The sequence below is a fragment of the Heliangelus exortis genome, chromosome 1 (genome assembly GCF_036169615.1).
Source record: "Heliangelus exortis chromosome 1, bHelExo1.hap1, whole genome shotgun sequence".
In the NCBI taxonomy this organism is placed as follows: domain Eukaryota; kingdom Metazoa; phylum Chordata; class Aves; order Apodiformes; family Trochilidae; genus Heliangelus; species Heliangelus exortis.
In genome coordinates, this window is record NC_092422.1 from 74155152 (window position 1) to 74179588 (window position 24437).

At 40.4% G+C, this 24437-nt stretch overlaps 1 protein-coding gene across 6 annotated transcripts in view; it reads left to right on the forward strand.

Moving 5' to 3' along the window:
* The first annotated feature begins 1087 nt into the window (after window positions 1–1087).
* The window catches only part of GLRA2 (glycine receptor alpha 2), a 132030-nt gene continuing 108680 nt past the window's right edge, over window positions 1088–24437 (forward strand). For 3 of the 6 annotated variants that reach the window (XM_071748418.1, XM_071748437.1, XM_071748455.1), the window contains exons 1-3: window positions 1102–1921; window positions 4124–4257; window positions 23764–23831. In XM_071748418.1, the coding sequence (XP_071604519.1) occupies window positions 1854–1921; window positions 4124–4257; window positions 23764–23831 (270 nt within the window). In that variant the 5' untranslated portion in view covers window positions 1102–1853. Of the gene's footprint in view, window positions 1922–4123; window positions 4258–23599; window positions 23668–23763; window positions 23832–24437 lie in introns of all 6 variants that reach the window. The other 3 variants (XM_071748409.1, XM_071748429.1, XM_071748447.1) reach the window with 2 other exon arrangements.

The window sequence follows — 24437 nt, forward strand, 5'->3', positions numbered from 1 at the left end:
GTCTCGGGTAACAGCATCACGTTTCAGCTGCCCACATACAAAAGGAGAAGCACGTCCTTCCAGCATGCTGGGGGCTGCAGGTGGGAAACATCCCCTCGCAAGCTGTCTGCCATTGTTTTCTCCGCACCGTGGAGAAGAGTAATAAACCCAACTGGAAACTACACAATCCTCCCCCTTTGGTTCTCCACAAACTCCTCACAGACCGCTCTTTACTCCTCCTCCTCCTCCTCCTCACACCCACTCAGATCTTCACTGAATAGCTCCCCAAAGGGGCCCGCTCACATCCTTCCCCGCACCGATGCCTCAGCCACGGGTTGCGGGGGCTCCCGCCCCCCTCTGCCCTCCACGGGAGGGGAGCTCTCCTCCCCTGCCCCTCCACACGCACCTGCGGGATGGTGGCACCTCCCTGTGGGGACGCCCACGGCACCCTCCTGCCTACCGCTGGGGAGAGCCGAGAGCCGGCGGGAGTGGGGGTGGAAAGGCGGAGGCTGCCGGTCCAAGGACCCTCGGGGCCAGGGGAGGGGGGTGGGGGGGCGGCGGCGGGGCTGGGCCCCGGGTAAGAGCATCTCCCCCGGCGGCGTGCGGGAGCACACCCCGCCACGCACCCACCTTCCACCGCCACAACGCGGGATCGCGCTGCCAGAGAGACCGCGCACACAGACACCCCCGGACACACAGACACCCCCGCACACGCACAGACACCCCGCGAACCCCCCCGCCCCCTCCCCTATCCCCCCCACTCTCCAACACACCGCGGAGATACACCCCCACAGCCCGCGACACGCTGCCCCCTCAGACACACGTCCGCAGAGGTGCACCCCCACGCCACGCACAAACGCGCACCCACCCACTCACCCCCCCCGCTCCCCCGGACACCCACCCCTCCAGCAAACGCACTCGCAGCCCCCCCACCCGTGCAAACACACCGCGCTTCTCACCCGCAGATTCACGCACCCTCCGCAAACGCGCCCCACAGAGACACCCACTCACCCACCCCGTAACCCGCCCCATTCCACGCAGACACCGCTCGCCCCCCCACTCTCCCCCCTGTCCCCCCCTCCACCTTCCCAGCTCGGCGCCTGCGCACTGGGAGCGCGGAGCTGTCCCAGCGCTGAATTTCTGGCGCGGTGCGCTCCCGCCCGCCTCATTCCAGCACAGGGCCGGGGTTCCCCTCCGCCCCCGCGGCCCCCCATCCCTCCCTCCATCCCTCCCTCCTTCCTTCCTCCCTTCCTTCCTTCCTTCCTCTCCTCCCTTCCTTCCTTCCCTCCCTCCCTGCCTCTTTCCCTCCTAGGCAGGAGCCGACGCCTCCCTGCCCAAAGAGGGGAAAGAGCAGACCGACCCAGTAGCCCCGCCACCGCTGAGAAATCCGAATTTTCAAAGCGAAAGGGGAATCAAACACACTGGCAACAGACTGCTCCCAGCGCTGTTCCCTTTTGCGTGATGCTCCCCGTGTAGTTGGGTTTCCTCTTCTTTTCCTTTCTTATTTTTTTTCCCCCCTTTCTTTTTCTTTTCTGGTTTGTTATTTTGGTGGGTTTTGTTTGGTTGGTTTTTTTTCCCCTCTCTTCTCCCTCCATCATCAAAAACGAGACGGGGGAACAACCAGGTCTGATGCTTTGTCTCTTTTGTGCTGGCTGCTGGAGATGAGCCTAGGCTTGACCTGACCATGATTCCAAGGACTGGCACTTCTTTTTTACCCCCAGTTTGTAGAGATCCAGACCTTCTCTTCCCGATTGCCAAGAAAATTAAATTATTGCTGAATTTGGGAATCTAGGCAGCACCAGCTTACTTTTCCCCTGCATCTCTCTGGAATCGTTTCTGGGATATTTTCCAAATCATCACAGAAAGCAGGAGGAATGAACCGGCAGCTAGTGAAAATTTTGACAACCTTATTTGCGTTTTTCTTAGAGACAAACCACTTCAGGTAGGTGATACAACTCTATGTGATGATATTTGTCAAAAGATTGTGGAAATCATAACTATAAGGATACTACGTCACATTAACCTAGTTTGTTTGCTATACTGGAGAGTATTTAATGTTCATTCTATAGAGGCTATCCCTTTTACACTTGGAGACTCGTTGCTTGGTAACAAACACAAAAAATAATAATCTCAAGTTTGGGTGAGCTATTTTCCATTTCTCTGATTCAAAGGCATGTGTTTGTTTTTGGTTTTTTTTTTTTTTTTTTTTTTTTTTTTTTTTTTTGTCACTGAGAATCAATATAGCTAAACCATTTTATATAGTTTTTGTTCTGAACTGCAAAATTCTCTCCTCCCATTGGAGATTGTTTAGGAAGTTGCTTTGGTTCTTTCTTCTTCAAGCTTTGGAAATAATTGAACCAGTTTTGTCAGGGATGTAGTTATTTGAAATTAGAAGACTAGTCCTCTGATTTTGGGAAAACCCTGGATCAGACCAGTATTGTGTTTGCTTAAAGCACCAGTACCTATGATTGTTCTTTCAATTTTATTTTTTTTTAATGTTTCATGAGCTTTTGCTTCAGCTATTGACTTTTACAGTACAAAGCAAACAGGTCAGTCTTGTTGAGGAAAACACCATTTCAGTTCAGATTCATTATTATGCTGTACAACTGCTGTGTATCTGCATGTAGACATATAAAGTGTTTTCATATGAGTAATGAGATATATATATACAGTGACAGAGTGAAATAGTGTTTACATTCATGAGTCTGGGATCACAACGCAACTCATAACTAGTGGGATCTGAATGAAAAAGAAGTAATTTGTATAGCAAAATCCCAAATAAGGGCACCGGATTAATTTTCCAGTATTTCTTATTTTAACTGAATATTTTCAGTATTTATGTGGGGAATAACATTTATTATGTATTAAAAATTAAAGTTATTTTGCAATAGTACCATGTCATTGCCAAAAAAAAAAGAAACAGCCGCCTTCTGTAAATGGAACCTAAAAAAGGTGGGAATCACGTCATTAAACTTACTATCATCTCTGCCTTTTAATAGTTCTGGTGCTTCTGTAAAGGGATAAAGGATTTGATAGTTGTGTCTTATTTCAGATGCTCACATGTGTACCTAATTGGTTTTTACTTGAATAGAGAGATGCACAAAAAAACCCTACAAAACACTCATGAAACTGAGTAGTTCTGTCTGATCAGATATTTAAATAGAGCTTGGTTAAGAAGACACAGTCATGGAAGTACTTTGAATATAGCTCAAAAATTATGTTGAAACGTAGATAACGATGAAATTGGTTATTAAGAATCCAGCTAATGGTTTATGATGACATCTGTGCCTCTACACACCAAATACAACCATTTCATTGTAGTTTCTTTTTCACTAGGGAAACCTGTGGGGAACTCCTAAATTCTCTTTCTCTGTGATATTTAATGTGATTGCAATGTGTAATACGCTATGTACACCCTGTTTTGCGTGCATGATATGGTACCAGAAGTTTGCTCTTATGTCCTGAAAGCAGAGATGCATTCCAAGAGTTTACATATAAATACCAGCTGGTGATAATATGGATCAATTTTCTTATTTGATATTTACTGGTAAAAAAACCCCATGAAATCAGATGTGGCTGACTCTGGAACCTTTTTTGCCATGGTGGGTGAAAATCCAGACATCATTCACTAGCATGATTTACATCTTTGTCAGGTAGCTTCTGTAAAGAACTTTTTTTTTTTCTTTTTTTTTTTTTTTTTTTCTTCTTCTATTTCCTCTTCAGCATTAACAAATCCAATATTTTTCAGCTATTGTTTGGAAGTTTAAGACCACTTTAAACCTTTGTTAACAGATAGTTTTAACAGCATACATGTAATTAAAGCAATAATATGAAATAGCATATCAAAGACCCTGTAAAATTGCTCTACACAATAAGATGAAGAGGAAGTTGAATATTCTAAAGTCTTAAAACAGTAACAATTGTATTTTGAAAGCTGAAGTGTTTTTTTCTCAATCATAAATTGTGTCCATGCATTCTACTTTTCTTGAATAAAGTTCTCAGGTGAAAAATAGACTTTATTATTCTATAAAAATACTGCTACATTCATTGAATTTAGATGATTTTTTTTAGTGCTATAATTTTTCCATTACTTGACTACAATACAAGCTAAATATTAGCTAATGATGGCTAATAATTTATTTAGGACGACTTTCTGTAAAGAACATGATTCAAGATCTGGAAAATCCCCCTCACAGACCCTGTCTCCTTCAGATTTTTTGGACAAATTGATGGGGAGGACATCGGGGTATGATGCTAGAATCAGACCAAATTTTAAAGGTAAGTTCAATCACTACTACTGATTAATTAATCAATTATGTTTTGAATAAATTATAGTTTTGAGGGTCTAACCTCTGGGTTCTGATTCTCTTTTAAATTACTTCAGTTTTCCAGTGTGAAAGTGTCATGGAGATCAGTTGATCCATAGAAAGAATTAAAAGAACACAGAGGTAATAAGTGCCCAGCGCTTGAAAATCCTCTTTCTATGGGACCATAATGTTAAACTGTCAGGGGCTTCTTCTCAAGACCTTACTAATTCCATGTAGTAAATACGACTCTGGCTTTCACACTAGAAGCAAAGATCAATTTTTCCTCTACTTTTTGAGCCAAGGAGGCAATGCCTTTAATGTTTCTAAGCTGAGGTGTTGTCTTCTATACAGCAGTGTTTGAAGAAAAGGTCTATGCTTTTGTTCAGCTTGAAGGAAGTAAAACCTTCTTCCCTAAAATAGGGAGAGATAGGACTCAAGGTATGTACACAGCAGGTTTTATCCTGCAAATGTTGACTGAATGGTAAGAACCAATTTTTCAGGATCCCTACAATGTATAAAAACCATATTCTGTTTGTCACTTCCACGACTTCCTCCTTTTCTTCCAAAATTTGGGTCGAGTTGTGGAGAGAAACCACCACCTTTCCAGCACAAAGAAGGCTGTGGACCAGGGGCTTCTTTTGCAGCTATTACTATTCACAGCAAGTTTCCCTTTTGTGGTCCTGCAGATCCCTATGGAAGTGAACGTAAAATGCCTCATGGTTTTGAAGGCAAAGAGTTGGGAGATCCAGTGCAAATATTTAGCATTTTGGAGAGCCTTATAGTTCCATCAAAACTGTCTCTCCTATGCCAATTTAAATTTCAGAGTATGGTTTACCTTTGAAAACTGATAAGCTGCTTCCTTCCGTAACAAATCTGATGCCAGTGTACATTTGTGTAGTAGTGCTGTGAAAGTTGATAACAACTAGAAAAAAAAAAAAAGCACTTCTGAGCCAGTGAATGAACTGTTAAGAAAGAGGAAGCTTGAATGCCAGTGCGAAAAAGTGTTTAATTAAATTTAGATCAAAGATCAGTTTCTTCTCTCTGTTCCACAAGTGCAAATTACAAGATTTGGAACAAAGTGCCTTTTTAAACTGCTTCCTAAGCCTCAGTGAGAAGAAACCTAGTACACCTTTCAGACCCAGAGATTTAAAAGCTGATGAATTAAAAAACTCTAGTCAGGAAGCCTTAAGTTTTAATTTCAGAATAGTTTTTCGAAGTGCTTCCTGAGTTCCTGAACTGGAGCCCTCACTGTAGTAAGTAATATCACATCAGACTCTCACATTCATTTTGTGCATTTGCAGTGAAGCTCTATAGAATGCAAGAAAAGGCAGAAATCACCTGAACTGAGGAAGGTTACAATTCTTAAAACCTTATTCCTGCTCTTTACATGGGAGGCACGCTAGAAGAAGACTTCTCTTTGATTTCTTGTAGACCAGATAATACAAGGAAGAGTAGCAGTCCTTGTACATAGGACAACTTAAAGACAGCTCTTTAATGCTTCCCAGTATATATCTAAACCTATTTCATGAAAAATACAGGAGGAGACAGGTGCATAATTTTGCTCCATTGATATGCAAGAGGGTAGAGCAGGGTTGGGACGCACAATGTAGGGTGCATGCTGGGCTGTTGGGCAGACACAGCTCCCCTCCAAGTCCCGTGTTTTGTTTGTTTTCCCAAAGCAAAGCTGCTGGCTGAAGACATGTATGAACCTTCAGTGGCAAAGAATCTGCCATTTCCTTTTTTTTTTTTTTTTTTTTTTTAAGTCATTTTCCAGAGCAGATGGTACTTCACAGCAGTTCAAACTGATTAACATCTTCAGCATTTTTTTATAACTTCATATCTATGAACTTTCTCCCAGAGCTCTCAGTCTCCTGGTGTGGGGTCTGAAAGGTCTTCTTGTTTTTAGCTATGTTCCTTTGAAGGGTATTTTGGATCTCAAAGTTCTGAACTAGATAGTGAAGTCATGCCATTTTGAACTTTACATTAACAGTCAAAACCTTGTCAGCTAATAACCATTTTTATTACTCTATATGATGCACACCCATGCACTGGTTGCCCAGGTTTTGTTAACTTTTTTAAAAAAATTGAAAATACTTATAGTCCTAAATTACATATTTCTTCATCATAAAGAATAAGAAGTACACCTAAAAAGAGGTCAAAATAAATTTATTTTGCGTGGAGTTGGGTATTATACAGATATTTTTGTATTCAGTCTTTATTGTGACCATTATACAAGTTATTTCCTCTTCTAACATTCAGTATTCTGAGATCTTTCTGTGGATGGGGCTATTGTACAGTATTGACATTCTAATTCATATAAAAGTATGGATGCAGGAAAGGTTGAATGATTACCTACTTTATAACACTTTTTGCATTTTAAAGCAAGAATTTTTCAGCATAAAAGAGGCCTGCTGGAACAATGGATTAAACTAGGGATCTGGCTTTGTTTATAGTCTGACGTTACTTATTAATTCCTGTGTTTTACAAAAGATGCTGTGGATCAAGACCTGACCTAGAACCTAGATCTTACAACACTGACAACTAAGTCCTAGAATCATAGAATGCCATGTTGGAAGGGATCTTAAGGATCATATGGTCCAACCCTTCTAATATTATAGTTTATATAAGATGTCTCAGCACTCTGTTGAGCTGAGATTTAAAACTTTCCAAAGTGTGAGAATCTACCACTTCCCCTGGAAGTAAATATGCTTTTATGACTAATTTGAATTACTGGAAAACAGCATCTGTTTGAAGGTATGCATTCTAAAGAGAGAGACATCAGGTGTTTAATCCAGATACAGCATTTAATCATTAGTTATTGCTTTTGCCTAAATTGTTCTTGCCAATAAGAAAATTCAGGAAGGTAGTGGGAGAGAAAGAGTATATAAATGTTTAGTCATCAACAACAGCAGGGGGGCATTGTTGGTTTTTTGGTTTTCCTTTTTTACATAAGAACTGCGTATTGAAAGAGCCTTTTTTTTATCTTCTTATCTTACACAATCTTTTGAAAGCAGAAGTGCAGGTTTCTGGTTGCTCTTGATAGACCAAGTGGCCAGATACAAAAATGACCAGGCACTGAGAGAGACTGTTCCCCTGATGAACAGACAGAAGTACCAGAATGACAGCTCTCAAAATCACCTTCCTTTAACCACTAACTGTCAAATACTTAATGCACACGTTTTCATCTTACACTCAGCTTTTATTGAATTTGAATAGGCTAATCATTTGCAGAAGGACACAGAAGGGAATACTTTTAAATGTAAATATGAAGACTGCAATCTTAATGCTAATTGAAGTCCCTGAGAGTCTTTCTGCTGACAGAAAACATGCTCGTGGCCCTATGAGTTGAATTGCCATTTATTCAATTATAAGCATAATTTCTGTAAAATAAATTAAAAAAAAAAGTGAAATCCACATGATATAGTTTTTACCTGGTTTATACTCATGTTATGTTTTTTAATGATAAAACCAAGTAACAACAAATCAGACTGATGTCTTGTGTTTTCTCCACTGCTCACTTCTCTTTCCTCAACAAAACCAGGAATATCAGCACAGGGCACTTGTGTTATAACACTAGCCAAGAATGTGCAATCCCTGGTAGAAACCAGAGATGGTGAAGTCATATCTTCATTTATTGTATATTCAGCTCAGGTTCCCTCAGAGCATTGTGTTCAATGTCATGGTACAAAGGATCAATCTACAACTTAATTACAGAGATGGGGGGCTTATAGAAACTCAGCTTGAACTTAAAATTTCCTAGCAGGTGTTGGCCTTCCAAAATTACTAAACTATTTCTACTTTTTAACACCTTCATCTTTGAAACCCACTTACAATCTAAACACAAGCTAGAAGTGATCAAATACAGAAAACTGTTTCTCTATAGGCATTACTATATCCTTTATACCAATATTTTATGTAGTAGTCTGACTATCATGTGCTGGGTGGAGAGAAGAGTTTGTCACCAAGAGCTCCAGAAGTGTTGTATCTTCTGGTGTGGAAAACATTTGCAAAGAAGACAATAGCAATTTTCTTTTGTACTGAATTTCACTCTATGCTTTAAGTGCTTTTTTTTTTGCCATTAAGTCATTATTCGCTAAGTAATACTGTGATTTTTATGGAGTTATATGGAGGCATGAAACAACAGTGCCCATTGATGTTCCCCTCATCACTGGATGGTGTAATGCAGTGTGAATTAACTTGCCCCAAAGTTGCTGTTTCAGAACTCAAAGAAGTCTTGTCAGAGGGATGTAGTTGAGGATGTAGTGACTGTAGTTGTAAAAGATTAGTCTGTGATTACACTGGTGTAATGTCATTTTCATGCTGAGTCAGTGGGTTTATATGTGAATAATAAACACATGGACTAAGTAATTTACTGAAAATTAGCTTGACAACTGTTACAGGAAATGGCTTATGCACTTTAATACTTTAACTCCTTGACAGCAAGGGTCAGTTTTTCCCAGATGCTTAAGCCCATTGCTTACTTATTTGGCCCCTGAGTTGACCAGTAATTAAGTGCTTGAAAAAACATGAATGGAAAACAATGAATGAAATTTAAGGATGAAATTAGTGGCAGCAGGCTTAATAAATAAAAGCAGTTTCTAGCTATGTGCTAGGAAGAGACACTGTCTGAATAAGTCAACCTTGGTCTAGATCTGACCCTTCACAATAAATACCTGTGGTGAAAACAACCTATAAATAGAAAATTTGGAAAGCATATCTAAGGTAGGCTGTGGGGCTGCAGAGATTTTTTTTTTTACAATGTTTGACGACCTTCACAAAGCCAGACTTTACCTGCTGATGACTACTGGCCATGAAGTTGGATGCAGTGGTTATCCTGCACTGGCCTATTGTCCGCATGGTTTGAGTCTCAAAGGGCCATCCACGTGTGACAGGATGTAGTCTGGAAGTGAACACTGTCAGTTCATTCCCACTGGAGAGTATGGGTTGAAAGTTCATTGTAAGAAGAAAGGAGGATACCTGGCCAGTTTTTGAATGTGCTCAGTCCATTGCACTCCCTAAACAGAGGTTGCATGAGATGTCTGAGCATCCTTTATCTGGCAGACATGCTTCTGTCTTATTTTCTGCCTTGAAACACATCTACAGCTTTATTTTGTTCTTGGGTGAAGCTGAGTACACAAATATCACTTCATGGTTAGATGCTGCACAAGGATCCTTATCCACAGAATATGAGGTTTGGTTGTATTTGTTTAATTTCTTTCCAACTACAAAAATGTAGCTAAGGAAATGATGTTCAGCTGCTACCTTAGGGGGCATGCAAAGACCTCTTTACTGCAAACACAGAAGGATTCCTTTAATTGTGTTTCTTTTAAAATTGCTTGTGAAGAGAGATATAAAACTTGTCATTCTTCTCCTCTTTCTTAAATTTCAGATTATATCCCATGAGTAAGCTGGGTCAGTTGCATGGCCAGTTAGGTTATGTGTAGGCTTCTAGACAAATGGGGCCATACAGCAAGCTCCAGCACCCCCCCTGGTTACCTGTGCTGCTTAGCTATTTGCTCATTCCTTGGAGCTCTTTCTGAGCTTCCTGCAACCAAATCCCTCCAAAGAAAGTTAAAAAGGCTTCGAGCATGCAGCAGAATAAGACCAAGCCAAACAGTGCTGTCTGGTGTCTGAGCTGAGGATCTGTCCCTGCTCCCCTTTTACAGGTAAAAGTTTGGCAGCAGTGATCCATATGACATTGGTGTGTTGCCTTTATTCAAAACCAGTGGTTTAATTAAGAGATATCAATGGACTTGGCTGTTACCATGGAATATTGGCCTGCTCCTTCATAAACTGCCAAGGGAATTTATGAAAGACAAATGTCAAAGCAGAACCAAAGACCTTCAGTATTAAAGCAGGAGACATTATTGCTTTGATTGTGTTCTAATTGAATTTGTTGTTTTCATCACAGCAAGTGTCATGTTTAGATTTAAATTTTCTATACAGTTGGAGACAGTGCCTCAGGGTCACTCATTAAGGATCTTATTATGTTTCAGCCGCCTTGGGAGACATGAGATTTATATATAGAATATATAAAAAACAAGTACACTTAATTTACTACAAATATACATATTTGTAAACTGCAAATCTATTACATGCAGTGATATAATAACTAGGAACATATATACATAAAGCAGGAGTATGCAGTTTTATTAGACAGCTTCATTATCCTTTTTTTCCCCCTCTGGAAATATGAATATAAATCTCTGATTAAGTCATCAGAAAAAGTATGTTTGATGTTTCAGCTTCCAAAGATGCATTTCACAATCTTTTACAGAAAAGAGTGATTTTAACCATTTGCAGAAAAGAGCCCCCCAGAATGATACAGGCAGGGTTGTGCAGGGTCTGATACACTTCTAAGATGAAAGGTACAAAATGCCCAGTATAAACAGTGATCTGCCAATGTCATAAACATCACGTCCATGGCTAAAATTAAAAAAAAAAAAAAAGTTCAGAAAGATAAAGGCTCTGATTCTGGAAAGCATGCAAGAGAAGTGCCATTCACCAACTGTTTATTTACTTACCAAGGATAAATCAGAGCAGTCTAGTGGCTTATCTGAACTGTGCCAGCTACTAACAGTCTTCAAGTATTGCAAGGGCATGAAGATCCATTGATTCCTCCTTCTGCCTTACCTACACGTCAGCAGCTGAGAAGAGTGGAAGCATAAAGGCTTTACGAGCCACTAAATAAAGCAGCTTTTAGATCAGGGCATAGGTGGAATATAAGTTCACAAATAAAACACTCTGGAAACTCCCAACCAGCTGGTGGGTAAAGCAGGCAGTGCTTTAATGTTTTAAGTTCCTCTCTCAGTTCTGCTTCTGAGTGTGTCCAGGACTGCAACAGGTTCCCTCACTTAGCTCCCACCTCGCTCCTAAGACAAATTCAGGCACTCTGCTGATGCACTGCTCCACCTCCTTCTCCCTGGGGGGAACAGGTCTCAGAGCCTGCCTCATATTCCATGGGAAAGAGATTCTTCCCACGGTGGCACTGTCACCTCTTAAAAAAACAAAAAAAGCAGCCCACAAACCCAAAACAGTGTCTGTGGGTGACCTGCTTTCCTCTACAATACATGGTCCAATTTTCCTTCAGATTAAAGGGCTCAGTGTCTGATCCATGGGGCTATAAATAATTCTCATTAGCCCATTGTCCAGCAAAGAATTCAAACTTCACTAGACCAGGGAGAAAGGAGAACAAGGGGAACATGGATTTTCAACCTTGCAATGAATATATGCCTTTTCTAATGTCTTTGTCTTAGGCTATAAAACTGTCTTATCAGGGTTGTTCTTTCTTCTTGTGTTTTTTATTATGTTCAATAAAGAATTAGTCCTAAATATTGTTTTAAATAACTGTAATACATTGACTGGAATGCTGCTATAAGCTCTCACACTGCAATTTAAAGCAGTTCTAGAAGAGATAAATACAAATTACGTGTATAGGGCCAAACCAGAAGCATATGTACAAAGACCTTTTTTTCCAGGTATAAATGTACATACTCTCATCCATACCAAACTGAAGTGAAGATGAGGTCACATATGAGATTCAGGCTGCAGCAACTTTCCTTTCCAGATAGTGATATCCCATCAGATGGAACAGTCTGAAGTGTTAAAAGCCTTTGGTCAGTCTGGCTATAGGAACCATCCTAAAAATAAACATCTGGGAGGATTTTGCATCTTCTTGGCTCTACACTCCTGAGAATAATTTTGCACCCTCTGGCTTCATACCCTTGAGAATTTTGGTTTTGTCACACTTCTGAGGAGTGTTTTGTTTGAGGTAAGGCACAAACAGATTTTAACAGATTTTAACTTTAAAAAAAAAAAAAACAGAACCCAAAAAAAAGGCAACCAAACAAAAAACAAGAAAAAAAGAAGCATAAAAGTTATAAATAATAAGGGACAGATTCAATTCTGGCCAATAAGCTCTTCAGAGTGGATTCAGTGTCATGTGAATGACTCTGTAGGAGACTCCTACTCAGCATGACTGTTGGTGGTACAAACCAAAAAAAGACAAGATGCCCTGACCCTGCAACATGCTTTATTTCAGCAGATCTCTGAGATGATGTGAAGGACACTATGATACTCCTCACAGCAGTGCAGTGAGCATCCTGCATCAAAGAGCTAGCTTGGTATTGATAAAAAGCCAGCCAGTCAGCCTACAAGATGCTTATTTTCTAGACTAGTGAAGAGTTATCATTCCCTTTCCCATTCTTCCAGACATTTTATATATCCAGGAAGAATTGGTGACTGAAAAAAATCCTGGTGAAAGACACCCATGAAGTGTCTTAAGGATGTCTTACAGTTAAAAGACAGATAATTTTTTATATTGAGGATGTGGGAGACCACAGAAGGGGTTCCCAGAGGGAAAGGTAGGAGGGAGGTTTAGCTAAGCAGGCAATAGATCAGATGATGGGAGCATTGAAGCTGAGAGTCAGGAGGGAGGAATTAATTTCAAAATAATATCCTGTGCAGATTTTAGGGAAATGAATTTAACTATGAGGAGGTAAAAAAAAATTGGGAAAGTTTGGAAAGGAAAATTTTATTTTATTTTATTGGTGCTAGATATGGTGAGGATATGGGTCTGTGTGTCTCTGGCCAGATGCAGATTGCCACTTATATCATCTCCCGACTGCTTCTGCTGTCATATGTCCCTATGCCTCAGCCATTCTGTTTCTATAAATCCCATTGTTCATCTGTTTCCTGTCTATCATTTGGTCTATAATTCCCTAGCATCCATAAATCAATGTCTGTTCAGTCATGGTAGTCACCCAAACTGCTCTTTTTCTTTAAGTCCTGAGTATGCCTTCTGACAATAAAGCAAGACACGTTATGGAGACATTAAAAGCAAATACGGCAGAACTGCAAAATAAAGTTAATGTCTGTCCTCAGAAAAGAGAAGAAAAAAAAAAAAAGAAAAAAGGAATTAAAATTGATTCCGAGACCTCTCTGTGGCCACAAAGAGGTATTGACCAAGTCCTGTCTTTGAGATTGTAACTATTGGCATTTATAACTGAGCTTCTACTAATTTCTTCAGCACAAATTCAGAATCACAGAGAAGGAACAAAGCAAGAAATATTTAGAGAGAAATGAACCAAATACCAATTTGTTTTTCTTTTAAATAAATATTCTGGGGTGAGTATGCCAAATAGAATGAAGCAGATCAATTTGACTGAAAATAGAAGCCTAAACGGGCTGACAACATTTCAATATTGTTATATTATTAATACTTCTTTTTCCATTAAGTAGATCTTCCCTCCTGCCTTCTCATCTGAGTGAACAATTTTTATCTTGTGGTTCCATGCAGTCTCTCGGATGAATTGGCAACGCTGACTTCATAAAACATTATTAAAAATAAGATTACCCAGGAGGAGCTTGACTGACCCTACGCTGGAGTGCAAATTTCATGGCTAGAGATGTAATACTATCTTTTGTTTAACCACAGTCAGGAGTGTCCTAGGTCTCTGCAGACAGTATGCAGTTCACATGCTGATCAGCAACCAAAAGCCTTGTCTTCATTAATGCAAAGCAACCAAGCAGTTTTAAAAAGGTGTGAAGGGCCCTCTCTGCCACCTGCTCCTGGTGAGGTCAAGACCCTCTCCCTTACATTTGGTCACTTCATTGAGCACTGTTGTGTGATAAGAAAATAAATAGGTGCCTGGATTTTTCATGTCATGAGAAAAGTAAAGAAAGGAAACAATAAATTTCCCCAAATGTTACCCATTGCTCTGTTGTGTTGGAGGTAGGAAGCCTTCAGAAAGAGATGCCCTAAAGTGAGGTGCTTTTAATGACTTGCATGGAAAGATTTGAAAGAAGAATGGAGAGCTCAGAGGGAAAAAATAGTTTGAGGGACATGTGAAGACTGAAAGCATTTATCTGAATATTTTCAAAGTTGACATAGGTACTAAGTAACTGTGAGCCGAAGTTTGTAGTTCCAATGGGAATTTTCTGGATGTCAGATTTCTGATTCACTTTTTAAAAGATTTATTTCCACAGACTCATTTACATTTGGAAGGCTTTAACTCTGGCTGCACTCAGTCACAAGTGTGACTGAGGCTTGTGTAGAAATACCTGAGTTAGCTTTCAAGAAATTTGCTCAGAGGTGCTCTGCACCACAGTGGGATGACACAGATCTCAGCACAAGCTATAATGCCTGAGGTTGATGGTTTCCAGTGCATTCTAGTCTGCCACGACAACATGAGTAGCAGCCCCCAAACTACCTGTGTGAAAGTTAGTTAGCTCTAGTGCCTTTATAAACCCATCATGGCCACTGTGGGTATCTATTCGTTGTAGACTAGCTCAGGTTAGCTGGGTAAATCAGGAGCATGTTAGCTGTTTCAAATGGCATTTCATTCCTGAGCTCCTGGTTTGTGAAATGAAATAAAATAAAATAGTGCCTGAAAATTGTTCTTGTGCAGTTTCTATCAGATAACCTTTGTGGAAATATCCCACTGCACCCCAGAGATGGAAGTAATATATATTTCTGTTATCACCCCCAGCAGAAAGAGGCAAGGAAGAATGAACTTGTTGTATGGACTGTCATTTAATGCCAAATGCAGAACTGAAGAGGTTTTGTAGTGTGAGACTTACCTTCCTCTTCCAAACCTGGGTCTGTGGACAAAGACATTCTCTGAATGTGAAGCTTGTCAGTCTTACAATTTTCACAAGTGCTTTAAGGCACAGGAAAGTACATCTTAGCAGGGATTCTCCTTTCATGAAATGCTGATAGGATTTTACTGGCATGACTCCCATTATATTCAGCAATAGTCTTACAGATGAAAACTCAGATGCCACTTCAGAAATTGATTACTCACTTTTGACCTCAGTCTATGCCAAAGTATATATTTATATAGATGGCTTTAGCTGTACTTATTCCAGAGATATTTTCTTTCTGTGACTCATGCTGTAATCACCTGGATCTGACAGTCACTGGAGCATTTGTCTTATGACTTCTCAGTGGTATTTTGCTGAAGAAGAGCTTTCAGTTTTGGAATGTGACATGCCCTTTTTATATTTAGGTCATGTCATAAGGCTGGATTTTTGCTCAGATGTTTTCTGCAGTTAACTAAGTGAAGGGAAGCATCTTAACTCTGATGTAAGAGGAAGGTCCTCTTGATGTCATTTTGTTTACTTACATGTGTGTGTGTGTTTGCAGTTCACTTTGGGAAACAGGGTGCTGGAATTAGGGAAAAATTATCTGTAATACTTGTGGAATCCTCAGATACTCCGTAGTGTTACAGATCAGTGATATCAGTGAGAATGAGAGGCCTAAAATTATTTAGACATCTCAATATCTCTGCAGGTCTTGATCTGGCTCTCTAGGTACCCTTGTAGCTATTAGCCTTATTCAGCTGATTATAAATGTATATTGATATCACAGAATAGAACTCTGAATCTCAGATGCAACAGAAAGCATCCAAAACTGTTGCCACATTCCGACCAGCAGATAGATATGGCATTCTCAGCTAGCTAAGTTATTATATATGACAGATGAACTTTCAGAGGATGTTTGGTTTAGCTTGATGAAGCACAACAATTATTTTAGAACCATAGAATCACAGAATGGTTTGGGTTTGAAGGGACCTTTAAAGGTCACCTAATCCAATCTCCCTGCCGAGAACAGGGACATCTTCAACCAGATCAGGTTTCTCAGAGCCTCATTCAACCTGACCTCAAATGTTTCCAAGGATGAGACATCTACCACCTCTTGGGCAGCCTGTTCCAGTATTCCACCACCCTCATTGTAAAAATTTTTCTTCCTTATATTCAGTCTAAATCTGCCGTCCTTTATTGTAAAGCAGTCACCCCTTGTTCTATCAGCACAGGCCCTGCCAAAAAGTTTGTCCCCATCTTTCTTTAGGCCCTCTCTAAGTATTTCAAGGCTGCTACAAGGGCTCCCAAGAGACAATCCCATCTCTCTCAGCCTTTCCTTATAAAGCAGGTGTTCCATCCCTCCATCATTTTTGTACCCATGTCTCTGGATGGCATCCTGTCTCTCCAACAAATGTAAACTGCATTTCTCAGCTACTACCCTTCCAGAGTTGAGGCTGACAGATCAGTTGATTCCAGGGTTCTCCTTTCTAGTCTTTTCTTTTTAATTGGGTGCAATTTTTCCCTTTTTCCAGTCATCATGGACTTCACCTGATTGCCATAACATTTCAAATATCATGGAGAGTGCCTTAGCAACTATATCAACCAATTCTCTTGGCTCTCTGGGATGCACCTCATCAGGTCCCATAGCCCTATGGATGTTTGGGTTTCTTAGGTGGTCACAAGCCTGATTTTCTCTCACAGTGGGAGGGACTTTTCTCCCCAGTCCTTGTTTTGCAGTCCATCCATTCAAGAGCTGTGGGAAGAGAAGGTACCAGTGAAGACTGAGGGAAATAGTTATTGAGCACCTCAGCCTCCAGTTTGCTGGTCTTGCTCATCAGGAGGGTAGGCTTTCTTTGACCATCCTCTTCTGGCTGACATACCTGTAAAAGCCCTTATTATTACACTTTGGATCCCTTGCCAAGTCCAGCTCTGCCTTGGCCTTCCCAATCCCATACCTACACAACCAGGCAGTGTCTCTACACTCTTCCCAGGATACCTATCAATGCTTCCACTGCCTGTGCACTTCCTTCTTGGCTTCTAGTATGTCCAGAAGGTATTGACTCTGCCATGTCAGTCTCTTACCTTCCTTTATTGACTTCTTACACCTGGAGATCAAGAGCTCTTGCACTCTGTGGAAAGCATCCGTAAAGATCTGTTCTGCTCCTTTGTCCCTGGGGGCAGTTTTCCACAGGGTCCTATTGAATAATTCCTTAAATAGCTGGAATTTTGCTTTCCTAAAATTCAGGGTCCTGGCTTTACTCTTTGACTGACCCCCACCCTTCAGGACTGGGCTCCATCAGGGTGTGATCACTGCAGCCTGGGTTGCCTCCAATCTCATCATTACCAATTAGCTCACTTATGTTGGTGACCATCAGGTCCAGATTGCATCTCCTCTGGTAGGAGAGTTCATTATCTAGCTTAAGAAGTTATCCTCAGTGAACTCCTGGCTTTCCTACAGTTTGCTGTACTACTTTTCCAGCAGATGTGGGGGTGTCTTTTGTCTTTGATTTTTCTGGCAAATTGAACCTGTGCAAACTACTGTACAATTAGTGTATTTCATGGGTTCCTGAGATCTCTGCCTTTGTGTTTTTTTCAGCATTTGGAGTTTTGTTTGCTTGTTTGTTTAGTATGTAGAATTGTCATCAATTAATAATAAAAGTCACATAAGCATAATAATTTCTATGGAACAATGGACTGTGGTTAATGCTTCTCAAGAAGAAGACATTCTCTACTTACTGGTCATGATTATACTTACGATGCCAGGGTGATGCACTCCTTGCAAATCCCATGGAAAAACAACCTCATAAATTAAAAGCATCTCCCCCCAGCAAGAAAATGTTGCCTTAATTTGTAAGCCTAGGGTAACAATGTTGTCTTCATGTCATGCTTTTTGCCTCCTGTGACTGATACATCTCCCTTGCTGTTAGCACTCTAATGAGATAGCGATGTTTGAATGGAAGAAAACATTGGTGTTGCCCAAAGGCAGAATTATAGGGAAAGAGAGAAGGTTTACCTTGCAATAAAGACTACCTGTGGCCTACTTCCTGCTTTCTTACCAGGAAATTAAACAAAAGTTAAATCATGTAAATTTTCTCATCCTTATCTATGGGCTCAGGGCCCATAGTTAAGCCTCAGGGCTTAACTATGCATTATACAGATCCTTGAAAACAAGTATACAAGCTGCACTGCTTCTGAAGTAGCTACAGCATCCCCATGGCTCAGAATAGCTTCTTTAGTGTATCAAAGCTGCATTTCTCTCCCCAGCCCAATATCCATGGACCCTGACCACAGAACTGGCTGTACTGCCTTTGATAGCACTACAGTCCTTATCTTGCCTGCCTCTGAGCAGGGAGGAAGCTGAGTGATGAAGAACTTGCTGTCCAGCTGAGGTGTCCCAGCAGCCTTGCCTCTGACTTACAAGGATGCGCCTGCAGGGTCACGAAGAAATGATTGGCAAACCCTTGAAGTAGGAATTCAGGTACCTTTAGAAACTACAAAACCAGAGTCCTCCATGGGGGTTAGGTGTGTTTCAGGTATCACAGACTGTGCTGGATGTTAGAGGTTGTTCAGTTTAGTTGAGGAGAAATGACTGTTAAAAACCTGGATGCTTTCAGAACTGGCGATTGTTAAACCATCTCCAACAAGCTCTCCTACCTTCCCCTGCTGTCCTGGGATCTGTGTTACCAGTACTCAGCTCAGCATGTGGGTCTTTGTACTAGCCTCACACATATTTTAAGCCTGTCCTTCGTTTGAGCTTGGACATGAAATCCCTGCTGCTCAGACAAAGGGAGGCTCAGCCCCTGGTGGGATTGCTGCCTCCTCATTTTTCCCCTTGGTCCTGTTCCTGGATCCCTCTATCCCCACAGTCAGGACTGATTTTAGTCTTTTAAAGCTCTCTTGATCCTTATCCTGCCCTCTGTGTTAAGGGGAAAAGGGCAGTTCAGCTCCCCTTTCTCTCCTGTATACAGAGCAAAATAAAACATCAAAGATGGTAAGGGACAACTCTTTCCACTGACATGGGCTGAAGTCAGAAAATAGACCAAAAAATACTAATTATAGAGAAAAACACGAGATTCTTCACTGATCCGTAAATGTCTTGCCAATATTTTCACTGTTATTCCATAAGGTGGTTCTGCCTCATTATCTTTCATTTTTGCTTTCACATCTTATTGCTTTGCCCAGTTCTCTTCGTGTTTGTGTGTGTGTACTGTATTTTAGTTTGCTTACAAAACCCCTTAATAAGTACACATATCAAAGAAAATTGGCAACTGCACAGGTTTTTTTTTATATCTCTTATGTGATTATAATATTCCCACTAAGGACATTTTAGTTATATGCCTGAAATTAATGTGAAGATGAAAAGGCTGCCAGGTGCAGCCTGGAGACTGTACACCAAAAGGCAGAGTTGGGATGGATGTGAGAATACAGATATGATTAATTACAGATAGAATGATCTCCAGAGCAAGAGTACAAGTAAATCTTCTCAATAACCTACCAAAAGAAGGAAGATTGAGGATGTGTGTTATCAGTACTGGAGGATCAGTACTTGTTATTAGCACCTGTTCATGAAGAACTGAAGCCTGTAGGAAGGATTTACACAGGTGAATTTCATGGAAGACTGTCTCCCATGGGAGGCATCCCATGCTGGAATAGGGGAAGAGTGTATGGATTCCTTTCCCTGAGAAGAAATGAGAGGCAGAGACAACATATAATAATCTGACCCTAAAACACATTCCCTGTCCCCCTGTGTAACTGTGGGGAAAGAGGCAGAGAATTTTGGAGTAAAGTTGAGTCTGGGAAGAAGGGTGTGGGTGGGGACAAGGTGTTTAAACATTTGGTTTTTACTTCTCATTATGCTATTCTGCTCTGACTGGTAATGCATTAAATTAATTTTCCCCAAGTCTAGTCTATTTTGCTCATGGTGAGTGATCTCCCTGTCCCTATCTCAACCTATGAGCCTTTTGCTTTATTTTCTCCCCCCTGTCCATCTGCAGAGGGAGAGTGACAGAATGGCTTTTGTGGGCACTTGATGTCTAGCCAGGTTCAACCCCCAACAACCATCTAGCCAGACAGTGGCAAGGTCACACACCTTTGATACAGAAGGTATGAGGCCACAGCAAACTCAGGGAAATATTCAGTAAGAATAGCAAGGAACTGCTGAACAGTTCCTGTAAGTGTTAAATGCCCTGAAGACATGGGAGCTGTATGACACATTATAATGTCAGAGCCTTTCAAGAGGGCAGGGAGCAAGATTGGAGGGTCCCATCAAGTGGTGGCAGCAGCAGAACCCCTGAAGAAGCAAGGGGATGAGAGCTGCAGGGAGCAGAAGAGCTATCTGAGCTGTTAATCAGACTTTCTGATGGATTTGAGCATTAGTTACCTGGTCTGGCCTTTTTTTTTGTTGGTTGGGTTGTGCTTCTTTTTTTTTTGTTGTTGTTTTTTTAATTTCGTTTTTCCTGAGTCAAGAAGCAGACATTTTACTTATGACTCGAAAATGACTTTAATTATCTGGCATGTACCTAGAAGGCACTTGAACCTTGGCACCTTGTTGCATTGGAGGTGACAAAGTTAAAACTAGGGGGAAAAGTTTTTAAATTGTAAATTCTACATTGCTTAATATTTCAGAGGTAATTTCACCTCTTTTTAGATTTTGGACACTAAAGTAAAATGAAACGTTTTCATTGCCTTTGAAGAGTTTTAGATTATGTTCTAAAACCTTGGCTATACTTCATAGAAGTTTATTGCTTTCATTTAAAATGAATTAGTAGATTAAAATAAAAATCTCATAGGACTGAGTACGTGAAATGTTTCATTGGAAAAAGTGATGATTTGTACCCTCTTTAAAGCGCACTTCTTCCTTAAGATGTACACCTGTACACTCCATCCCCAATGGAATAACATCAACAGTAGAAAAAAAAATCAATAAAAAGTTATAAAAGCATTGAAAACTTCAGTGCTCAGTTAGTTACCTTGTTCTTTTCTATTTCATTTGGTGTGTGCTTCCTTTGCACATTTAGAAATCCCTTCACTAGCAGATTGACAAGAGAAAGTTGGGCTTTTAATTCAGAATCTGTAAGTTATATGGCCAAATGTTAATTTTTAAGATCCTCTGGTAATTGTCTGATATTCTAATTTGGTTGCAAATATTGTATTACACTTTTGATGTTTATAAATGAATATAAATGGTTAGGAAAAAAAAAAAAAAAGAATTGGTAGTGTCTCACAAACAAAGCTCTTTCCAGAAAACTCTGGGGCTTAGGAGAACACAGTTTTGCTGGAACTAATTAAGTTCACTGAATTCTAATACTATTCCTCACCTATTAGCAAAAGGCAAGTAATAGAGATTATACAATTGAGTATAAAGATGGGGGGAAATATTTGCTTTGTTTTAAGATACAGTGGTCTAGCATGTCCCTACTTAAGTGTACATCTGAACTGCAGTCAGTGGTGCATTAGCACCTTTCCTAACCTAGGGAAGGATATTTACTGTGTTTTATTGGCACTCAGGAATTTGAAGCTGTGGTGTTCACATATGGCAGCTTTGGGAACATTAAACATAACACCATGAGGTTAAAGAAAAGTTGACAAAGAGAGCTGGAAAATGTCAAAGCAGTCACTGCCTCCCTCAGCTTAGTCTTTACTGATAAGACTGATCTTAAGGAATCCCATACCTCTGAGACCTGTGGAAAGGCCAGATGAAGAAAAACTCAGTGGGGAAGAATCAGGCTACATGGGAAAACCAAACACAGACAGGTCCAGGAGTCCACATAGGAAAGAGCCAGGAGTGCTGAGCCAGCTGGCTATAGCACTGTGATGCCATTTTTACTTCTCTTTGAAAGTCTATGTTGACTGGAAGAGGTTCCTCACCACAGGGAAAAAAAATGTCACTTCTGTCTTCATGAAGGACAGGGAGAAAGATGCTACAGACTGGCCAGCCTTACCTCAAAGCCAGGAGTAAACCATCCTTGAAACCAGATTTCCAGACATGAAGGACAGGACTGGGGGTATTCAGCATGGATTTATGAGGGCAAAATAACTTCTGACCATGCTAACAAGCTTCTATGATGGGGGTGGGGAGAGCAGTGGATGTTGTTCATCTCAGATTTAGCAAGGCTTTTGGTCCTGTCTCTGACAACATCCTCATAGACAAACTATCAGAACAGACTACGTAAATGGAATTACCTGGCTGATGGGACAGAGTGCACCTTCAGCAAATTTGCAGGAGATAAAAGACTGGCAGGAATGATTGATGCTCCAGAGTATTGTGCTGCCATTCAGAGGGAACTGGATAGGCTGCAGAAATGTGCCAACAGGAGCCTCATAATGTTCAACAAAGAAAAGAAATATGCTGATCAAGCTGCCCAGCTAGTGGAAACATCACTGAGAAAAAAAGAAAAAAAAAAGCAAAATACTATGGAGGTAGAATGGAACAGTTTTTGACTTGTTTTAGTTTGGTGTTAAAGTGTTTAGTTTGGTTAAAGTGAAAATACATTTACAACATAAAAAGAAAGTAGGGTTGTTTTTTTTAAAATTATTGTTTCAGTATCTGAATTGAACTTTACTTCAGTGGAATTTAGCAGCCTCAAAACACATTGCTGTCGTGATTTTCTTCCCAGAACTAAAATGTTTGTTTCCTCAAAGATGGATGGTCTAGCACTTAGGAAGCTGATAGTGTACTGGGTTTCACTGGGCACATTACTTTATCATTCAATTTTTCAAAAAAGAAAGTAATATGTTTCCATCTTTCATTGTTTCAAGCAATTTCAGACTTAAATATGACACTATCTGATTGTATACAAATAAAAGCCATGAAATTATATTATTATATACAAATTACAAACATGAAACCACATGCAGGTGTTTACATTCTTTGCACTATTTTTTTTAATAAGGCAAATTATGTGATTAAAATTAATAATGAGAAAAGAGAGAAGAAAGCACTTCATTCTCAATGCTTGTACCAACTTTTATGTCACTGAAATTGAGGCATCTGGTATTAATCCTTTTTGATCCAGTTGAGAACGCCTGTTTATTTCATCATGCCTAAAAAACCTAGGAGGCTAATAGATAACTAATTAAGTATCAAGTCCCCATTCATTCTGCTACACATCAGTGACTACTGAATAGCAGGAAAGGAGGTGGGAGGGATGAGATTACAAAGAGCTGTTTAAATGAAAGCTGTGTCAAGGCAGAACAGATACTGCTGAAGTATTTGTTTAGAGCAGGGCAGACAGCTCCAAATCAGGTGCCTGAAGAGCTGGTTGCTGAAGTCCATTTTCAGTGGGCTGGTGTCAAGGTGAAAACTTCCTTGCTGGGAATTTTCATGCCAAGCTTTTGTGTACTGAGTGGAATAGGTGCAGAGAGAAAATCTAATTTGAAGTCTAAGAAGGGAGAGAGGAGGAGTGGTTGCAAAGCTAAAGATGATTCTGTGCTGCTACACTGGATAAAGAAAAAGGTGTAATAGTGATGCTCTTGTGCAACTCTTCTCATAAATCCCTAAATAGAAGAGGATGTAGCTCTGTCTGTTTATATAGCAAGTTCCAGTGAAACTAGGTTAATTAAATTAGTGTTGATAATGTTTTTTTCTTTTGATCAATATTTATGTGATCTGTTTGGGAAAACTCACTTTCTGCTTGTTTTCAGCCACACCTGTACCAGATTGTACGGAGGCTGAGGGATCTATACTTTCGTTTCAATGTGTATTGCAACATTTTTATTGCATTCCACAGGTCCTCCAGTAAACGTTACTTGCAATATTTTTATCAACAGTTTTGGATCAGTCACAGAAACCACAATGGTAAGTGCTATGATGCCACTGGCAAGAGAACAACAATACTTAATATATGTCATGAACACAACCTGTCAATTTTTCTATTTATTGTTCAACTTGCAGGTCCTCCTGTAAATGTTACCTGCAACATATTTATCAACAGCTTTGGTTCAATAGCAGAAACTACAATGGTGAGTGGGACTGGTCATTGAAGCCATCTTGTGAAGGAGTGGGATATGATGTAGAATAGAGATGCTCAGGACATGGGAATATTTCCTAAGTTATTAAGCTGCTAAAAACCTCCCAGATGAATAAAATTAAATAAACACAAAATAACTATATGCAGAGATGCATAAACTATTCACCTCGACTACCAAGTCTAAGCATGCAAGTGTAGTGACTGCACCGTAGTCAGCAGTGACTATGATGGCAGCAAAGATAGGTGTCTGCAAACCAGGTTCCTCAGGTTTTATTAACACTGAAGAGGCAGAGGAATGGGTGGAGCTCAGCTGTGGGGCTCCCTGCCAAGTGCTCCAGATTTTGAGTGGTTCTTCCATCATGTGCTGAGTTCTCTGCTGCTGCAGACTGTGCTGACAGAGCCACCGCTATGGCCTTGTTTAACTTAGCTGAATCTCTGTGAATCGCAGCCACATCACTAACTGAGGTGATCACATCATTTCAGTCAAATCACTGAAATATATAGCTATAAGGAGACTTGGGCTGAAAAGGTTTAAGTTGGTACGTGGAAATGGTGGCATCCCAGCTGATTAAACTGTGTACTTTGACTCAAAAACAAA